Source organism: Mixophyes fleayi, chromosome 5, assembly GCF_038048845.1.
Source record: "Mixophyes fleayi isolate aMixFle1 chromosome 5, aMixFle1.hap1, whole genome shotgun sequence".
NCBI classification, from domain to species: domain Eukaryota; kingdom Metazoa; phylum Chordata; class Amphibia; order Anura; family Limnodynastidae; genus Mixophyes; species Mixophyes fleayi.
Genome location: NC_134406.1, coordinates 175859096 through 175879687, shown reverse-complemented (window position 1 = coordinate 175879687; position 20592 = coordinate 175859096). Strand labels below are relative to the sequence as shown.

The window sequence follows — 20592 nt, the reverse complement described above, 5'->3', positions numbered from 1 at the left end:
AAGTAACCCCTCCTAAACCAGTGGCTCAAGTGGACGAGATCCTGTCAGAAAGCTAAGACTTAGGCCAGTGTTGGCTAACCTGTGACACTCCAGGTGTTGTGAAACTAAAAGTCCTAGCATACCCTTCCAGCAATAAGTTGATATATATTGACAAAGCATGCTGGGACTTGTAGTTTCACAACACCTGGAGAGTCACAGATTAGCCAACACTGATTTAGGCAGTCCTGCTATACCTGATTAAGAGAAAGCATCTAGGACCTTTAGAGGACATAATGCCCCCAACGTTAAGACAGCAACAGGCTACTGCTGGGGGCTCAAAATGGGCACTGTCGTGAAGTGGATCATTGTCTTTTTTTCTTCTGATTTTGTGACAAGCAAAAACTAAAAACTCTACTGGAGAGAATTCTGAATTACAGATACATGGAAATGTTGCCAAGAAGGGGCCAATTAGACATGGCTGCGTTATTCTACCGTAGAACTGTAAATGTGCGCAGTATTACTATTAGTACAGTAATTTTAACATTGATTATTGCTCGCAGCCCTTGGGGCCTCGAGCAAAAATTCAGGTTAAGGTTTCTATATTACGGTAATACAATTAGTGCCGCGTTATTCCTACACCAATGTGGCCGAATTGAGTCGGCCCCTATGAATCAGAAAGTCTTGAGACTGTATACAACTTCCTTTAAATTCTAGGTATGCTATTCCCCTAGTGGTGATCCCACTATCTTGGGAAGAAATTCTGAAAATTGATTGATGTTCCTCGTGCCTATGTGGCTAACAAATCAATTATATATTCACCCCCTTTGAGAGTTCCACTAGTAGTTGCTAAGGACACGACAGTATACTGTATGAAGTAAAATCAAACAAGTTTTGAAAGAAATATTGGAAAGTTTTGGCTACATAAATATGAAGGGGATGGTACTCCAAATGAATTCGAAAAAGGACACAATTTGTTATATATAAACGGTTCATCAGCATTTCTCTTTACAGGATACCCATTTGATACAGTCAGAATGGGAGAGATTTCAGTTTTCTTTTCAAAATACCATATAAAACTAAATAGAACTGTGTACGATATCTATATATATTCTCGAATATTCATAAACAGAGGAAGTTAATAACACCAAAATACTTTTGGGCAACATGCATGTGTATGCTCCATCAGGGGGCAACCTCTTCTCAGAGGACTATACTGATATTGTTGTACTAATGCCTATTGTTGCCAGAGGGAGGTGCAGGTAATTGCACAGTAGTTAAAGTAAACCCTGTAGTAGGGATCACCAAAAACCTTGAAGGGAGACCTAGAAACATGGAGTCCTAAAATAGGTGTGTTACTACAAATCTGCCAGTAACCAAAAAAGTATATGACTGTTCAAATGCATTGTTTCTTCATCACAATTGTTAGATTGTTAGGATTGGATCTTTTGGCTTATGACTAACTTCAGACGGATTAATAAAAACATCATAACACTCCGGACCATGTGGGGCCAAGCATTACATCTTCAGTGATTTCTATAATCAAATTCTCACTACTACAGCAACAGAGGACTAAATGTACCATGTCATTAAGCAGAAGATTACCTAGACACAAGTGATGGGTAGTTCAGAATGATCAGTTCAAAATGAACTAATCTTCAAAGTGAACTAACTCATTTAGTTCACAGCTCTGGCAAAGATTAGTTCACCAGGAACTAAAACAAGTGGGAGGAGTTAGAGATAAAGCAGAGCAGCTCCAGCAGCCTCACTCACTGTCTTATTCACAATGGCTCTTTAGTTTCTAACTGTAAAGCTGGGTACACACTACAGAAATTTCGGCCAACTTTTTATGCCGAGCGATTTTACATGCGACCGATGGTCCGATCGCTCGGTCCATGGACTGCATACACACTACCCTTGTTTAGGACGATAAAGGGAAGAGCGGACGTCCCTTTAGCGACTTTTTACAGCCATGTTGTCGTGAGCAATGACTGTAATTTCGTACTCACTGTTGTGGATCGGTCGGAAGTTTATACACTACACAGCGGAAACGAGATTGGACCGAAAATATTAAATGGTACGACCAACCAAATGAGGCGATAATCGTCCATTTGGGCAGACTTTCCACTATCGTGTCACTGCACACACTGACCCGACTTTTGAACGAACGAGCGGTCGTATGTCGGCTGTTTGAGCCGATTATTGGACGAAAACAGTGTAGTGTGTACCCAGCTTAAAGTAAAGTAGAAAGCACAACACAGTCCATGAAATAAAAAATCTAATTTAAAAAAAATATCTAAAATTGTACTGACTAGCTAAAGCCTGTGTGCGAGTGTCTATGTTCATGCTACTCACCTTTTTGTGATAAAATCACTGTCCTACTAGTCTTAATTCTGGCTTTGGTAATGGGTCCTGAACTCCCCCCCTCTCCGTAGACTTCCTATCTTTGCTAAATATGCTACTGGGTTTGTAGGTGCTAATACAGCACCACTGCTATTCAGCTCTCTCATGTAATACTCACGAGTCAGTACCTCTAAACTACCAAGGTGTCACTGCTGTGCTCAGACATGGTGTGAGACTCTGTAGAGCTGATCGCTGAACTATGAGTCATGAGACATTCTCCTGTCTCAGGAGTTCAATAATTCATCTAGTTCTTAGGACTCTTCTGGCTCTATTCACCCTTATGGCTCTTTTGAATCATTTAGCTCATGAGTCACAGGACACATTCCCTTCCCTGTCGGCTCAAGAGACACTGCACTGCTGAGTGCTGCATGCTATATACTGTAGTTCTGTTTACTCCACCATATATACAGAGGAGATGTATTAAACCTTCAAGAGAGATAAAGAGGAAACATTACCCCATAGCAACCAATCATTTTCTGCCATTTTAAAGACTCTGCTAGATTAATGACAGAAGCTGATTAGTCATAATTGTCAACATTATGTTGGTTACGTCTGGGAGTTCCTGGAGTGGTGTATGGGTGGAGGGGGCGGTGCTTTGTGAATTGTGCAAATTTTGGCCCCCGCCCCCAGTGACAATGCCTCTTTTTACAGCATGCATTCAGTGACATTAATGGTTGAAACTAGAAAATGCGTTTTTTATCTAATCAATATTATAAAAGCAAAAAAGGGAACACTTTATAATACTCTGAATTTGGGTCTCTCATTTGCATATTATGGAAGTAAAAAATAATAATGAAAACGTAATTAACTTTGCAGAGCTCAACACTACTGGTTTTTGTATAAGTGATTGCGCTTTTTAAAATATTAAAAATGATCTGACATTAAAATTACCAGATTTTAACAGGACTATAACTCATCTAATGAGGTAGTAGTAGATATGCCTACAGTATGTGTAATACAGTAGATCTATGTCTCCAATCACTTCTCTCAACAGTGTTCCAGAGCTAGTGAACTAACTGAGCCAAATGAACTAACTGAGCCAAATGAACTAATCTTTTCAACTAATTTTTTGTGTGAACTAGATCAGAATGAACTAATCTCCAAAATTAACTAGATTCCCCATCATTACTAGACGCCACTTTTTAATCAACATCCTGTCAACAAGCCTGCCACTCTGACAGGCAACTTGCTTAAATTTAAGTGCATTTATCTCACAAGGTTCCTATGTTCATGGCCTTTTTATCATTGTTTCAGTGTGTACATGTATGTAACATCTGTGTGCTTTTCACCAACACACTAACACTTTATAAGGGATAAACACTAAACTACTCATGATTTTAACTGCCCAGTTTCAAATTGGTAGATTTCATAACATTTGTGTAAGATAAATACAACCATTCTACTCATGAAGGTTACAGAAACCAAATACCTCATGTTAAAACATATAATGTACTCCACCAGTCATTTATGCCTGGAGCACTGAACAAAGGCCATAGAACATGTGATTATGAATGCACCTAGCTATCACAATGTTCCCGTCACGAAAAAGCTTTGCAACATTTCCGCAGCAGAGTATTCTATCGAAAAAATAAAACAATTAAATAAACACTCAAATATTTTTCCTTAGCTGTATACATGCAAAGTGAAAACAGCTTGAGTAAAACAAAAATAATATGTAGGATACAAAACAAAAATACTTGTACAGTAAGAAGAAAAAAAACAAAAAACTTCTATAGTAAAATTTGCATAACTCAGCAACTTCTAAACTGCAGTAGAAAAAAAGAAATCTAACCTCTGACCCGCACAGATAACAGATATAAAGCAGGCTTGTGTTACGATCCAGAAAGGTAGGGGCCCAGGTACTAACACTGATTGATGCTGGCAAACCTAGGAGGTGCGAAGTCTAACAAATTCCCCATCATTCACCAAGAACCGCAAGGCAGGATGGATTTTGCTGGCGGGAACTCGGAAGTCGCGGTCCTCTAGGATGCCCCAGGGCATAGTACTGTGGAGATAGGAACTGGACACAGAATAACAGGCTGAGGTTCGCTACACAGAGGGCAATCAGGAGCGTGGTCAGCAGGCAGAGGTTCAGAACACAGAGAGCAAATCAGTAGCGATTCCAAAGGGAAGAGGTTGGGCAAGACACAGGAATGAAAACCAGGGGTCAGGAGCTGGCAATAAAGTTGCTCTGACACTGGACGAGTGTCAGAGCGCTGTTTAGTTAACCAGGCAAGTTTGAAAAACCTGCCCCGAGCTGCAGTCACGTGAGCAGACACCTGGAAATGCCGGGCAGCAGCGCAAGCAAGACGGTGCTGGAACAAGGACAGGCAAGTCATGACAGTACCCCCTACCATAAGGGTGGTCTCAGGACACCCTAAAATGGGTTTTGGGAAATTTTCTGTGAAACTGCTTAAGACGACGTGTACATCCGAAGCTTTGATCCATGAACGCTCCTCTGGATCATAGCCATTCTAATTCAAGAGAAATTGGTCCATACCTCTGAACATGCGGGAATACAAAACTCCTTCACTTCATATTCCCATTGATCTTGGGTCAACACTGGAGGCTGTGGGTTGGTGGAAGTAGAAAATTGACACCGGACTACGAGCTTCAGAAGAGAGATATTGAACAAGTTAGGAATGCGATGAGAAGGTGGCAAATCTAACCTGAAGGCTACTGGATTAATGATCTCCGAGATCTTGAATAGACCAATAAATCTGGGTGCCAGTTTCATACTAGGAACTTTTAACCAGATATTCCTAGTGGACAACCACACGTCTCTGAGAGCCAGTTTAGGAACAGCGCGCCTTCTTCTGTCAAAACTCGCCTTGGAACGATTAGAAGCTTCCTTTAAACTAGTTTTGACCTGTGCCCAAATAGATCTACTGATGGAACTGGAGAATTCAGAACCTGAGATAACTTGGGAGTCTCGGATGGCATCCATATATCATGAAAAAGGGAGAGTTCGAGATGGCCTCATGAAAGTGATTGATTATGGGCAAATTATGCCCAATTGAGAAATTCGACAGATACATCTGCAAATATTTCTCGAGTTCCTGATTGTTTCTCTCGATTAGGCTATTGGATTGAGGATGGTAGGCAGATGAAAAAATTAAGTTTAACTCTCGATTAGCCAGAAAAATCCAGAACTTAGAAACAAATTGTGTACTACGGTCAGATACAATATGAAGAGGACAAACATGCAATCGAAAAACTTCTTTCATGAATAGATCCGCCAAGGTAGAAGATTATGGAAGACCTTTAATAGTGACAAAATGAGCGGCCCTGGAGAAACAGTCAGTGATGACCCAGATAACAGTATACGCTATAGAAGAAGGCAAGTCCGTAATAAAGTCCATGGACAAGTGGTACCAAGGAGTCCCAGGAACCAGTAAAGGAATAAGAGGAACATTAGGTTTTTCACAAGGAACTTTATGCTGAGAGCACATAGAACAGGCGGACAAAAAGTCTTCACATCCTTGCGTAAGGAGCGCCACCAGTAATTGTGTGAGAGAAGTTCCCAAGTCTTTCAGATTCCAGCATGACCTGAAAAGCGGGAGGCATGAGCGCATCAAAGCAGTTTAATTTGTAAATGTGGGAGAATAAAGACTTCCTGGGGAGGACAACTGGAGTCCACAAGAGGAGTGGTTGCCAGGACACACTTAGGATCAAAAATTAACTTGCTCTTCTCGGGAGAATCACTGTCGAAAGATTCAAAGGACCTGGAAACTGCATCGGCTTTCTTGTTCTTTGGGCTTGGACAATATGTTAAATTAATGTCAAACCGGGAGGGGAAAAAAAAAAAAGTGACCACCTTGCATGGCGAGAATTCAAGCATTGTGCTGAAAGTATGTATAAGAGATTCTTGCGAACTGTAAGTATAGCTATGGGAAATAAAGCCCCCTCCAAGAGATTCCGCCACTTGGAAAGGGCAAATTTAATTGCTAGTAGCTCCTTATCTTCAATTCCGTAGTTTCTCTCAGCAGGCAAACACTATTGGGAGAAAAAAACCACAAGAGTGGACTTTATCCAAAGAATCACGTTGGGACAGGATAGCTCCAGAGGAAGCTTCAACTTCTACGAAGAATGGTCACTGACAATCAGGTTGTTGTAATATAGGTGCCGAAGAAAAGGCAGCTTTAAATTGCTTGGACTCCAGAAGCCGTCAAGGCTTTCAAGACTTGGTATTAGCCGATTTTCTAGTTAAAGCCGTTATGGGTCAATGATGGAAGAATAACCTTTAATATATTGCCTGTAACAATTGGAGAAACCCAGAAAGCTCTGAACAGCTTTCAACCCAGTGGGTTGTGGCCAATCAAAAATAGCCTTCACAATAGCGGTATCCATTTGGAGTCCTGTTCCAGAAATAATGTAGCCCAGGAAAGGCACCTGTTCTTGTTCGAAGAGACACTTTTCAAGCTTGCAGAACAGCTGATGCTCCCCGAGGCGAGAGAGTACCTATGCCACATGTCTCCTGTGAGAAGGAAGATCTTGTGAAAAAATGAGAATATCATCAAGATAAATTACTACAAACGATACGGAAGGTCCTAGAAGAGCTGATTCATGAAGTTGTAAAAGACCGCTGGGGCGTTGCACAACCCGAAGGGCATCACCAGATATTCAAACTGCCCATTGTGGGTGTTAAAGGCAGTCTTTCCCCTCAATTCCCTTTTTAATGTGGATGAGGTTGTAAGCCAATCGTAAATCCAGCTTAGAAAAGACAGCCCCTTTAATGCAGTTAAAATGCTTGGAGACTAATGGCGGTGGATATCAATTTTTAACAGTGATGGCATTAAGACCTTTAAAATCAATGCAAGGACAAAGGCACCATCCTCCTCCTTTAGAAAAAATGAATCCTACTCCCACAGGAGAAGACCATCTCCGAATGAACCTTTTTTTAGGTTCTCTTGAATATATTCAGACATAGCCTTGGATTGCGGAAGAGATAAGAGGTCAACGCGTCCACAGGGTATGGATTTCCCTGGTAGGAGGTAGATGCCACATTCCCATATCCAATGTGGAGGAAGTTTTGCTGCCTCCCGTTCACAAAAAAATTCAGCATAACTCAGCAGTAGTGAGGAGGAAGAGAAGGAGAACATTGAGATGTACGTAAAGGAACTACCTTGGCCAGGCAATGGGAATGACAGTGTGAACTCCAGGAGAGGATCTGAGCAGTTCGCCAATCCAGGGTAGGGGAATGGAGGCAAAGCCATAGAAGACCCAAGATCAGGGAATTTATGGCCCTGGGAATAACCAAGAGAGATCTCTCTTCCCTGTGTAAAATCCCGACTTGAAGAACGAGAGGGATAGTTTGGGTTAGAACGAGACCATCGCTAATCCTGCTTCTAATTGCAGTGAGATGCATGGGTTGCTCTAATATGTAGACAGTCTGTTAGGCTGCTGGCCCTGATCACCAACCCACAGAACTAGATGACGGAGGTTTCACCTTTAGCAGCCGCCTTTCCCTTAGAACTAGATGCGCTCACCGGTACTCGAATGCCCCCAGGACTTAGCTCCAGGTGTAGTGTGGGTTGGTAATACAGGACCACAGCGGCGGGCCAGGAGACTGGTAGAAAGCAGCGGGTAATCAAAACGATAGCCAAGGTCAAGGGTCACGAGCGAACAGGTTAATCGATAAACACGCCAAAGGTCGGGGTCACGGGCTAGGTAGCAGGGTCCAAGGTACAAGCCAAAAGGGTCAGGGTCACAGGAAACAACAGGCAGGGTCCAAATCCAGGCAAGGGGTCATACACAGGCAATCCAGCAGAGTATCCACAGTACAGGGACAAAGGGCAGAGCAGGTCAGCAAACTGGTAACAGGAAGCTATAACCGGCAGCGAGGCTGCAGACCGCACTGCCTTAAATACAAAAGGCCACCAATCAGAGCCTAGCTCTGAATCCTACACAGCCCCCTGAAATGATTAGATTAATCAGCCCACAGGCTGTATTACTTTGCGCACATGCGCCCGGCTACTAGCACCACCAGGACGCAGCGCTAAAGCAGAAGCGTCCGGCCGTTGCCTTGGCAACGGCCGGGCAGGAACCGGAAATCACCTTGACCACCGGGACACTAGAGGGCACAGTAAGTGAGCCGCGGCGGCTGTGAGTACCGCCGCGGCTCGTGACACAGTCAAACCGACTTTTTCAGGAAGCTTGGGAGGTGTATAGAGGTAGGTCTTCCTCCACCACGAAATGTCCGATTGTCCTCTAGAGGCCGAAGTTTTCAGTCTATGTGTCTAAATGAACCAAATCTCGGTATCCTAGATTTTGGGACATTTACTGGGAGGAAGCTGCTTTTGCCTCCTGAGGCCTGAAAAATTACGCTGTTCAGTTCAGGGCTGAATAACACTCCCCCTGGATAAGGGAGTGATTCTAACAACTTTTTGATTTTGTGTCTGCATCCCAGGACCTGAGCCATAAGGTCCTCCTGGCGGCTCCTGCGGTTGTAGAAATAGATGACGAAATGGAGGCTGCATTCTATGCGGCCCTGAATAAGTATCCGGAAGCCTCCTTGAGATGCAGGGCAAGGGGGAGCAATTCCGAATTTTGCAGACCGGCTGCTATTTGGTCAGCCCACGTTTCCATAGCCCTGGCAAACCTGTGCTGATGAAAACATAGGTCTGAATGAAGTACCTGCCGTAGTGTAGATAGATTTTAAAAATCTCTCTATTTTGTGGTCAATATTATCCTGCAGGATGGCTGTCCCTGGGATAGGGAGTGTGGTGTGTCGTACTAAGTTCGCCACCAGTGAATCAACCCTTGAAACCTGTTCCCAACGGTTGAGGTCCTCCTCCAGTAACGGATATAAAGCCAGATACCTTCGCGGTACAGCAAATTTCCTATCTGGTTATTTCCAGGATGCATTCGCCATTTCCTTCAGTTCTACTGATAGAGGAAAGCTAATCTAATCTATGACAGAGTCAAAAATGAGTATCCCTTGCAAAGGCTAGCCTTCAAATCAGGCTAATATGTCTTATAGAGGAGGGGAGGCCTGTCAGCGACTCAGTGTTCAGAGACTGTCCGTTTCTCTTTTCCCGGGCAGTGTTTGGCACCCTTGGAATAGTTCACTTGCTTCAGACTGCAGGGGGGGTCCCGGGGGGGGAGGGTCTCTGTCTTTAGTACCCTCCGACTGCACCTTTTTCCTGCTCCTCCTCGAGTTTTCTACTGTTAAAGAGGGCTGTATCTATATTATGTAGCAGTCGCTATTAGCAGATTACTGGTGGACATTTTTCTGATTGCACAAGTACCCCCCCTCCTTTCCAGAGGAGGGGACTTGGTATAGTCCAATATAGAGGCCCCAGACGCTTTGATTTACCGGCGCTCTTTGCCGCTTAGGCAGCGCTGGTAACAGACCTGTAGCAGCCTGGCAGCGGCTATAAGCCGCTTGTCAGCACTGACCGTTTTAAAAGATTAAAAGAAAAACACAAAATAAAATAACTCCCGATGTTAGCGAGAGCCGCCTGGCTCTCACTGTCTGAATAAGTGTGCTCTGTAAGCCAACAGAGCACACTGCTGCAAAAAATAAGTTCAATTAAGAAGAAAATAAAATAATTTATTTCTGTAATAAAAGTAAGCCCAACGCCCTAGGGCACTTAAGACTCGAGAGGCTACAGGGGGCTGCAGAGGGGAGGGGTTTGTCAGCTTTGATACATTAACAAAGTTAACAGGTTAAGTGCCAACTCCACCTCCACTCTCACAGCCCATGGTAGCAGTGTCGCCCAGACACAGCTACCATGGGTTGTGATGAAAGGGAAACACTGTGTAAGACAGGAATCTGCATTTTTAGCAGCAACATTGGGTGAAGCAGATGCCTGAGTGCTGAGGAACACTGCAGTAAAGGTGGTGTGGGATTCACAGCATAGCTCCTCAATGTACAGGGGACATTATTCAGACCGCTCAATCACCCCTACAACTGCGTCACAGAAACTGTATAAAAATAGAGGAATTTTGTATTTCAACTTGTATTCCCATCTGTACATCTGGATGATCCCTCGTACCTCTAACAAGCGTTAAACGATCCTTATAAGGACCCATTAAGAACAATAAACCATCAGAGCTTCAAGATTCTGCTCGATACCTACTGCCTTCTGTATCTTACGACAAATATATAAGAGCTAACACTCTAATCTGTTTCCAGGCTGCCCTGTGTAGAAAACAATGCCTCTCCGTCAATGCTCTGCCCGATACCCAGCAGTCCTGATCCATAAAAAGAGGTCAGGAGGAACCAGCCACAGTCCTGATCCAAAGTAAGTGATCAGGAGGAACCAGTCATCAGTAAAAGGGGTACTGCAGCAGCTATATCAACTACCCAGAATTAAGCATCTCCAGGTGCTGGTGAAGAAGCCTTATGGTGCCAGCAGCTACCCTCCTAAAACTAGTGTGCAGTTGGCATACACAGTCAGTGAATGTCTGGCGACAGTGGCCACCAGTAGGAGTGGTCAGTAACAGCAAGTTACTGACCAACAGAAAGAAAACCAGAAAAACTGTGTAAGACTCCAAAAAAAAAAATCAGGTGGCAGATTAAGCCCATCCAGGCATATGGGATTCAGTCCAAAGTTTGAAGAGACAAACAGCAGTGTATTGCCATCCCAATCGGGACATTCTTACAACTTGTTGATGACAATTTATGCATTTTAAACAATCTACTTCTATTAACTTATCAATACATTTACATAAGAAATTTTACTGTACAGTTGGTCAATATTGAGGAACATGGACATTTCCGTGGACAAAACATACCTGGTAAAATCTTGAAGACATGGGACTAACTGCAAACTAGGGAGTCAGCAACTATGTTCTAAGGAGAACCTGGTAAAGTTATCTTGCTTCATGAAAATTCCTGCAACTTTGAGTTCGGTAAACCTTGTCTACCTTAATCCATTCTACTACCAAGTAAAGTAAACCATTACAATCCTTTGAAAGGCTTTGGTAAAAGTAGTCCACAAGAGATATTTACAGTTCATAGGAATTAAGCACACAACAACTGAAGCAGCCCCATTACATGTGTAGGGTAGGAGGGTATCACTAAAATTACTTTACACAAACTAAAAAAAGACTTTTAAAAGGGATCAAAATGGAAGCTCCCAGTCAACAAGATAAAGCAGCCTGCTGTGATCACTGAGCCAAGCCTTGCAAATATAGTAAATCAAATATTATACCTGTGATTCAAAAGACAGCGTGCAGTACAGGTATTTAAGACCGCAATGTACAGTTTTGCTTTACTTTGTGATGTACTCAGTAATGTCATAAAAACGTGATTTGATACTTTGGCAAAACGTGTTGCATGTTCTGCTAATAAAGTACACTTCTACCAATGCCATGTGTTATGTTGTGTAGCCACTAGATGGAGCCCAAAATAAAAACAAAAACATTTATCCATTTGAACTCTGCTCAGCAATTGGGGGGGGGGGGGGGTGTATATTGATTTCTTCTCGTTTAGGTGTATGATTACATGCAATCCTCTCTTCAGGTAAAATACTGATGTTCATTCAGAAACCTTTAGCAAAATATTAACTCACAGGATTTCATAGTGCATATTAGTTCCAACAAATCTCACCTAGTGGCATCGCTAAGAACTGATGCAGGTGCTTGCTCTCCAGTTCTGGGAACAGCAGCTTTCCAAGAATCTGGTGACAACACATAAAATATTAATAGCCAGTGTGACAATTGAGTTAAAGCATAACAATAGTCTAATAAATATGCCTTTAAGAACCTTTCAATTGATCTTGTGAATCGGTTAAAACATCACATTGTTTTGGGGACGCAGATCTCTCTTTCTGAAAACCAAAAAAAAAATAAAAAATGATTATATGAAGATAATTAAAACAGGAGCATGAAAACTTATCACAATCATAATGTCACAAAACTGCAAGACAAAAAATCATTAGACCATTAAAATTATGTACTGTAATATGTTACATAAAGATGGAGGAACATTTTAAATCAGTAAAACAAAATCCAGTAGACCTTTCTCTGATAAATTTTAAAGCAAAAATTTAGCAATGACACAGAAAAGAAATTACAGGCGTATGCAAGCTAAATATGCAAACAAATGTGAACTCACAGGTGAAGACAGATCATTAGTCTGAGAATGTAATATGTCAGAAGTAGTATCCGCAGTCTTAATGTGGCTTGATTGGCTCTTTTTCCAAGGCTGCAGTGTTGCATTTATAGCTTTCCCTGCCCAAAAAAAAAGCAGAACACCACACTGTAGGCAAAAAATGTAACATATGAAAGCACATTAGGGGGTAAATGTATGAACATGCGGGTTCTTCAACACCCGCGTGTTCGGCGATTAAATTTCAAGCGGCGCTGCATTGTAAAAGGGAAGTTTCCGTTTACAATGCAGCGCCGCTTGAAATTTAATCGCCAAACACACGGGTGTTGAAGAACCCGCATGTTCATACATTTACCCCCAGGGCGGATATTTAGAGAAATCCCTTTTTTACTCAGGGACATGGAAAATGCATCAAAATATCAGAAATATCAAAATTACACGACTTTGAAGACCATGTGTAGCAAGCAAATTGTGTAGCAATTATTTTCTCTAGCCTTTTTGCAACATGACATCAACTCTTGCTCTACCATTCAACACTAACTTCTCAACATATCAGATTCTATTAATATACATAAAATGCGTTCTACTCCATTTATCTGTAGCACTAGTTCAAGAGTAGATTAAATCTAGTGATAAACACAAGTTTATGACAGCCATATTAGAGATGCTAAAAATCTCTAAAAGTAGTTCTTTAACCAGTTTTATGAATCAGCTGAAAAGTTCAAAAGGTTGTGAGAAACTTGTCACACATACACAAGCTAAAGTGGATCAAGGAGAACAAGTTTAACCAAGTTAAAGTTTGTTCAACTTTAATACCTATATTGCATAGTACTTTAGCAGTTTTCCATGTAATATTTGCATTTATTTTCCAGTAATATTTGCGATTAAAGTTTAAAAAAAACCAAAAAAAAAAACGTGACACTATAAAATGTAGGTATTTAAAGCTCAGACACACAACATTTTGCAGTTTATTTTAATGGTTTTAAGAATCACAAATATGATTCTCTATAAGGTATTGTGCGCTATCAATAAAATTTAATGAACGTAAAGAAATTAAATGAAAACTGGGATGAAAGAGCGCTATAACCACATTGTGTAAAACAAAAAAAAAATTCTTCTTTGCACTATAAGACATTATTAATGCTATTCTAACTATTTCAAGCTGTACTCTAGCAATATGTGGAACTAGCATTCCCTGTTTTTAATAAACATGAAAAAACCATGGAAAAAAACAGAAACAAAACCTTTGCGCATTGTGTTAGAAGTAATTAAGTTGTCACAAATACAAATAAAACAAGAAGATGAATTGTAGCAGTATGGAAACGGTCACACAATATTTTGGAGACAAACTAAAATAGCATTACATATCTAGTGCTTACCAGTACTTTTTCCCACAGAAGAAGCATTTGCTTCTCTTAGACTTTCATTATTTTCATCCTGAAAATTGGACACAATTTACATAAAAACAGTTTAGAATGAGCCCCTTTGCTACGTCTGTTATAGTAACACAATGGCATATATCAATTGTGAATCGAACACTGAATCTAATTCCTTTGTATATTTGCAGTTATTAATAAGTATGACAATGGCCAACAATAAGTGACTTCAGTGGCCCAATTTATACAGAAAACCAGCACACAATACTTACTTAGCTTTACCAAACAATTATGCTTTGAACACAGCACCTCAACGCTCAGTTTTGAGTCTACCAATGAATTCAATTGACTGCAAGAGTTCACTTTGAAAAATGGATCTATTAGCCAACATACCGCAAAGTAAGTGTGGAGGGTGGTAAGTACAAACAAGTCCCTGCGAGCGTACTCTTTATGAACCCTGGGAAATAAGGGAATAGGTTCCATATTGGAACCCAGGCCACCGTAGGGTGGGCTCCATATTGAACAGTAGCCACCAAGCAGAGGGCTCTGTATGGTAAGCTAGCCACCAGCAAGTACAGTCAGTATTTTATATTAGCCGCCAGAGAACCAACCAGATTAACCAGTGTGTATGTACTCCCATTTCATATATACTTTGTGGTAAGAAATTGAAATTACCATTTGAAGTTCCCCTCCATATGTTTTGATTGTGGCTCTCTGAATGTCATGATTAGGTTCAAACAAAATCTTGAAGAGTTTTGTCTCTTTTTCATCGACAGACTGTGGGTTCTTAAGGAAAATTTTAAGGAGTTTGAGTCCAATAGTGTCTGAGAAAAGAAAATGCACAATAAGCCAAAAAAAGAAAAAAATACTGAGACTACAAAGAAAACAACAAAACAAAACTATGAATAAAAAGAAAAGAGAAAAGAAAAAAAAAAGCTTGATTTCTATTTTTTTATTACAATCATACACAATATAACATACAGGCGGGGCGGGGGGGGGGGTGCAGGGGGAGCCAGAAATGAGACAATTTTGTGCACGTAGTAAGGTTATTAGAGGTTCAAATTATAAATAACCCAACACTCCCAGGTCTTGGATAATTATTTTGTGGAGCTATTTTTTAAGGCGGTCATGTATTCCATATGGTATCATTACCAGATATTCATGGCAAAGGAGGGAGGAGGGAGAAGTCTAGAATTTCTACGTAGAACAAAAAACACTTCGGTATGAATGATAGGTCAATTTGCAGGTCTGAAATAATAAATTCTGGAGACATGGCCACCAAATATGCAAAAAGGTGCTGGGTGTTGGGCAACCTTTCCAGCATCTATCGGAACATTCAGGATTGAGTATGTTCTACTTTGCACATAGTATAAACCGTACAATAATTTGCAAGCATTTTCCTTAATCTTAAGGCAGTTAGAGCTGGATGAGGTGCGCTCTCAGATTTCAGACATTCTTCTCTATCTAGGCGATCTCAGAGATCAGTTTCCCACACTAATTATCATAGATGTTTAAGGTGCCACAGTGCTCTGCAGAGCTGAACAGTAGGGAACACAGGACATACAAAGCAGACAAAATACAGAGACATTAAAACAAAGGGTATGGAGGACCATGTACAATAGAGAGCTTACATTCTAAGTGGGAAAGGGCGCAACTTACAAAAAAAAAAAAAATACAGTGTGCAGCTGCCGGCAGCAAGTCCCTGCTGGGGGGGGGCTAGGCGATCACCTCCCTGTATCTGCCACTGAATGTAGGGATTTGCAAAGTGGTGCAACAGATGTGGAGAAGTGAATGATGAAGATCAGTCTTGCTGCTGCATTTTGAATTTAAAGTGTGGATATATCGGTGTCAGGAATGCCAGATAGCAGGAGGTTACAGTAGTCAAGACTAGATATGATTAGAGAATGAATTTTGGTAACATGTTGAGTAAGAAAAGGGCGTATTCTGGCAATGTTTTTAAAGTGGAATCAGCAGAACTGGGAGTGAGTCTGGATATGAGGAATAAAGCAGAAGGTGGAGTCAAGTGTGACACCAAGGCAGTAGGCTTGGGACACTAAAGAAATTGTGGCGCTATTGATAGTGAGGGAGATTATAGGTGAGCTGATCACTCTGGCAGGAGGGAAGATAAGATCTGTTTACGTTTATGTTATAGTTCGTGGGTACCTACCATCCAGGACCCAGGCAGAGAGTTTGGTATACAAAGCAGAGAAGAGCCCCTGGGTGGAAACCTGTCTCGAGCAGAGGTTTCAAAAATAGTAAGGGGGCTAAGCACTTGCGATGTAGTAAAATTTCTGCCCTATAAAAACTGATAAGTGCTTATTTGAGATATTAAGTGTGGATTGGAAATCCATGCATTGAGGGAATGAAGTCTACTCTGACAAATCTAACACCATCCGCAATCTAAGAGGTGGAGAATGTGGAGTAAAGACCCAGGGTGAAGGCAGGATGGCCAAAAAATATGGATGAGTAGAGAAGGCTATGGAGCTAGAGCATAGACCTTTATTCACTCGATCCCAGACCGACAAGGAGAAAGATGTCGTCACTTTGCTGATTTTGGTAGGTGAGCAGCATGGGGGCGGGGGAGTCGAGCGAGTGGGGGTATTGAAACTATAAAAGGAAGTAGACCCACACTTTTGCATCAGGAGCTGTATTTCATTGGACCAGTTGTACCGCTTGGTAGCACCTTCTGAAATTTGGGACACCTAGCATGCCACCTTGGGATGGTCTCTTTACAAAATTGAAGCATATTCTATGGTGTTTAATGGGCCATGTAAAAGCGGAGATTATGTCTTGTATGAATTTAAAGGTTTGGGGGTGGGGGAGGGACACATGCATGTGGAGAGCTTGAAAGAAAATAGAATAGTCTAGGGAGAATGTGCATCATAATAGTATTAATGAGCCAAACCAAAGAAATATATTGAGCTTTCCAGCTAACCAAAGATAAAAGTTGAGGATACTGCACCGGATACTTTTTGAAGGTTTCTGAAAGGAAATTGAATTTCTCAGGTGGACTGAATTTGGGTAGCAAGATAATAAAAAAATAAAAAAAAAGACAGAGGTTCTGGAATTTTAATTTTATACCCAGAGAGAAAAGTAGATCTCCACCAGGTGAGCTAGAAGAGAATTTTCTGGTTGGGTAACCATGAAGAGAACGTCATTGGCATACAGGGCAATTTTCCGTTTCAATTTGCCTGACAACTCCCAATAAATCTCTTAGAGCAGATGCTTAGTGCAAGGAGTTTGATTACCAAGGAGAACAAACAGAAGAGGAGGATAGCCCTCTCTCGTGCCATTAGTAATGTCATTGTCAAGTATGTTACACTCTGGCCAAAGTGCATTATAGTGCCAAAATACCCTTAAAGAAAGAATTTACTTGTGAAGCCTTTAGGAAATGAAGTACGAAACATGAAGGGCTTGTAGATTCAGTCAAACGCCTTCTCAGCAAAAAAAACGAGAGACGGACCTTGATGTTTATTTAAGGATTGAAGTAGATCTTTTATTCGTCTGATATTGTCAGGGAGGGGGTGGGAGAATCATTCCACATCAGATTACCCGGAAAAAAAAAAAAAATATATGAACTGTCCACCATCCATCTCAGATTTTGTTTTTGAGGAGAGGATGTCCAAATAACAACTGTCTGACCATTAGTTTCCCAAATATAAATTTTTCAATGTAAAACTATTTACTAATTGCAGCTTATTTATTTCAGTATATTAGAAGTATCACGGGTGTTTATTATAAAATCACCACTAAATTTGGACCCCTAAATAGGTAACTTCCTCCTGATTCCAAACCAAATTACCTGAAAAGGGGCAGATAAAGTAACAGCAAAAATAAAAGCTTTTGGATCAAAAAAAAAAAAAAGGGATATTTTTAAATGCTTAACAAAAATGTATACATTACTACAACACACAAAAAAAATTAGCATAGGATTTAATTTCATAGTGGAGAAAAAATTATAATGAACTTGATGTTCGATTAATGTTGTACCACATACGTAATTTACACAAGAAACCATGCTAGGTTACAAACCATACACAAAACTGAAACTTTCCAGATAAAGAGACACAGAAATTTAAACTTAAGAAAAAAAATATTCTTTTCTTTCTCAGGAGTCCATCTGGGGGACACTGCTACCATGGAGACCTTCTAAAGTAGTCCCTGAGGGAAGGAAGACCTGGTCTACCAGCACGCAAGACACTGCAGCCAAAACTGGCTTCCAAAGACGTAAAAATGTTGAACGGTCAAATGAGAGTAAATGTATGGACAGAGGACCAGGTTGCTGCCATAGACAGTTGATCAGCAGAAGCCCCGTGGTGAGCAGCCCAGAAGGCCCCCACCTCCCAGGAAGAGAGCGCCATGTGAACCTGAGGTGCAGCTCGATACCTACTCACAAAGGCATGCTTAATCATGGACCGGATCCAACGAGCAATGGTTCTCTTGGTGGCTGGCCTCTTACGAGAATCATAAAAGTACAAAAAGAAAGTCGGTCCTCCGACAAGCAGAAGTTCTATCCACATAAACCTTTAAAGGCACAGACGATAGGGGCGTGGTCCTCAGAGTTTTTGGGGGCCAGTTTACCAACTATTGGGGCTCTCCCTGCTAATAAAAGTGTCAGCCCAGCCACTATTGGATTGGGCAACGTTTGAGGCACCTGTTTCCATCTGGGCCGCTCAGAGATCACCCAAGTCCCCACAGAGCCCTGAGGCCTACCCAGGCACTCCCACTGTCTGCCCCGGTTCAGCTGCCCACAGGCCCTGCCCTCCCCCCTCCCTCCCGATTCAAGCAGGCACCCTCCTCACTCGAGACCCGACCTGTGGACTGACGGCGGCAGCACTGGCACCAGGGCCAACCGGCAGAGAGACCCACGGCGATTGCCCACCACACTGCAGGCTGTGGGCCCGACTGTCCTCTGCCCATCATCTGCCCCAGCTCAGCTGCACACGGAGAGAGCGCGCGGAGTGTGGGCTCCTGACTCCATCAGAGCCCTGACTAGTGGCCTGCACCCTGTGGTCTGACGGGGGCGCCCCGCATAACCTCCAGCGCCCACCGCAGAGAGACCAGCCGTGACAGTTCCCCACCATTGTAGGGGCAACTACCCACTGGGTTCCGGCTGGCACATACAGTGGATCTTACCTGGCAGGTCCCCTTTCACTGCTTCCGATCTCTGCAGTCAGCTTCTCTGGTCAGCAGCGCCTGGAACTCCGGCAAGAGGCTGGGTCCTTCCTCTTGCCTTAGTCGGTGTCTAACAGCTGCCTAATACATTACACGTCCTTCAGTTCCAGCACAGTGAGGCTGAGTCGTCCGCATCCTTATACAACTAACGAGACACTGCCCTCCTGTGGCCGAAATTAGGTACTGTATCCTAGACTTTAACCTTGGTTTTTGTGCAAAATGTCATCTCCCCTCAGCAACAACTCTACCCTCACTGTATTGCACCACTAATTTCTCTGACAACACACCCCTCAGCATCCGTAAGGAGCCGAGAGCCCTCCGTCCCCGCAGGCCTCAAATGACCTAAAACACCCACCACATGCTGATAGAGGGGAGGAGTCTTTTCTACGCCGATTTACTGACCAATGTCTCTGTAAGTCTTCCCATCACCGTGGGCTCGTTCTCTGTAATTTACTTCTACACTCTAACCCAGGTCCTTGGTTCAGCAATCTTCTTCTGCCCTACTCATCTCTTCCTTCATCATGCCCAAGGGGGAAAAGTTCCAATCCAAATATCTTCTTCAGTATTTTGCAAAGCAGAAGACTCCCACCTCGCGCTCTGAGTGAACGGACTCTCCACATACGTCCGCTGAGTCTGACGAGGATGATACTGCTCCTATCACTAGAAGGGACTTCATGACCTTAATTAAAGAAATGAAAGCTCAAGTCCTCCGTCCACTCTGAAGTACAAACATCTTCTCATTCACTGCGAGCAGAAGTGACCTCTATAGCGGTTTATACTGATGAGGTGGAAAAGAGACTAGGGGGTAATTGTATCATACCCTGGTTTTGTCAACTCCCGCGAGTTCGGCGTCTTCGCAGCTTAAATTTAAAGCAGCGCTGCCTTGTAAAGGGAAACTTCCCTTTACAAGGGAGCGCCGCTTTAAATTTAAGCTGCAAAGACGCCGAAATCGCGGGAGTTGACAAAACCGGGGTATGATACATTTACCCCTAGATACAGTTGTGTCCTCCCAGACCGGAATGGAGGAAGATATTCGGCATATCCGAAACTAATTGACGACAGTCCAAGAGCAACAGGAGGACATGGACAATCGAGCCACACGGAACAACCTGCGTATTAAGGGCATGGATCAGTGGAACCTCTGCAGCTTGACCAATACCTCAAGAAGCTATTCTCCCAACTTGCCCCTGAGATCCTGGAGGAACACCTGCTTCTAGACAGAGCCTATAGGGCACTAAAACCTAAGTCGCCCGACCAAAATCAACCCAGGGATGTTATTCTACGCTTCCATTTCTACACAGCCAAGGAGATGATCCTATGAGGTGCTAGAAAGTTGTCCACACACATATGAGGGCCATATCCTACAGATTTTCCAAGACCTCTCGCCAGCTACCCTAGCCAGGCGCCGGGAGCTGGCCCCTGTGAATCAGATTCTGAGAGCTCGTAATATACGGCACAGATGGGGATTCCCCTTTTGCCTCTTCCTCTGGCATTAAGATAGTAAGGTCTCTGTCAGATTAGGCCCAGGCCCTTCTCCAGCACATTGCTCCAGGGCCCACTTCGGGCGACTCTCAATCATCTGGTGCGGGGTCTCCAGCTGCC

The 20592-nt window shown here is 42.6% G+C and overlaps 1 protein-coding gene across 2 annotated transcripts in view; it reads right to left on the bottom strand.

Annotated features, from left to right (window-relative positions):
- The window catches only part of LOC142157776 (synaptonemal complex protein 2-like), a 195751-nt gene that overhangs the window by 116025 nt on the left and 59134 nt on the right, over positions 1-20592 (bottom strand). For both annotated transcript variants that reach the window (XM_075211319.1, XM_075211320.1), the window contains exons 11-15: positions 14491-14639; positions 13819-13876; positions 12446-12561; positions 12095-12158; positions 11939-12008 (exon numbers count right to left, since the gene is read on the bottom strand). In XM_075211319.1, coding sequence (XP_075067420.1) covers positions 11939-12008; positions 12095-12158; positions 12446-12561; positions 13819-13876; positions 14491-14639 — 457 coding nt within the window. The remainder of the gene's footprint in view (positions 1-11938; positions 12009-12094; positions 12159-12445; positions 12562-13818; positions 13877-14490; positions 14640-20592) is intronic.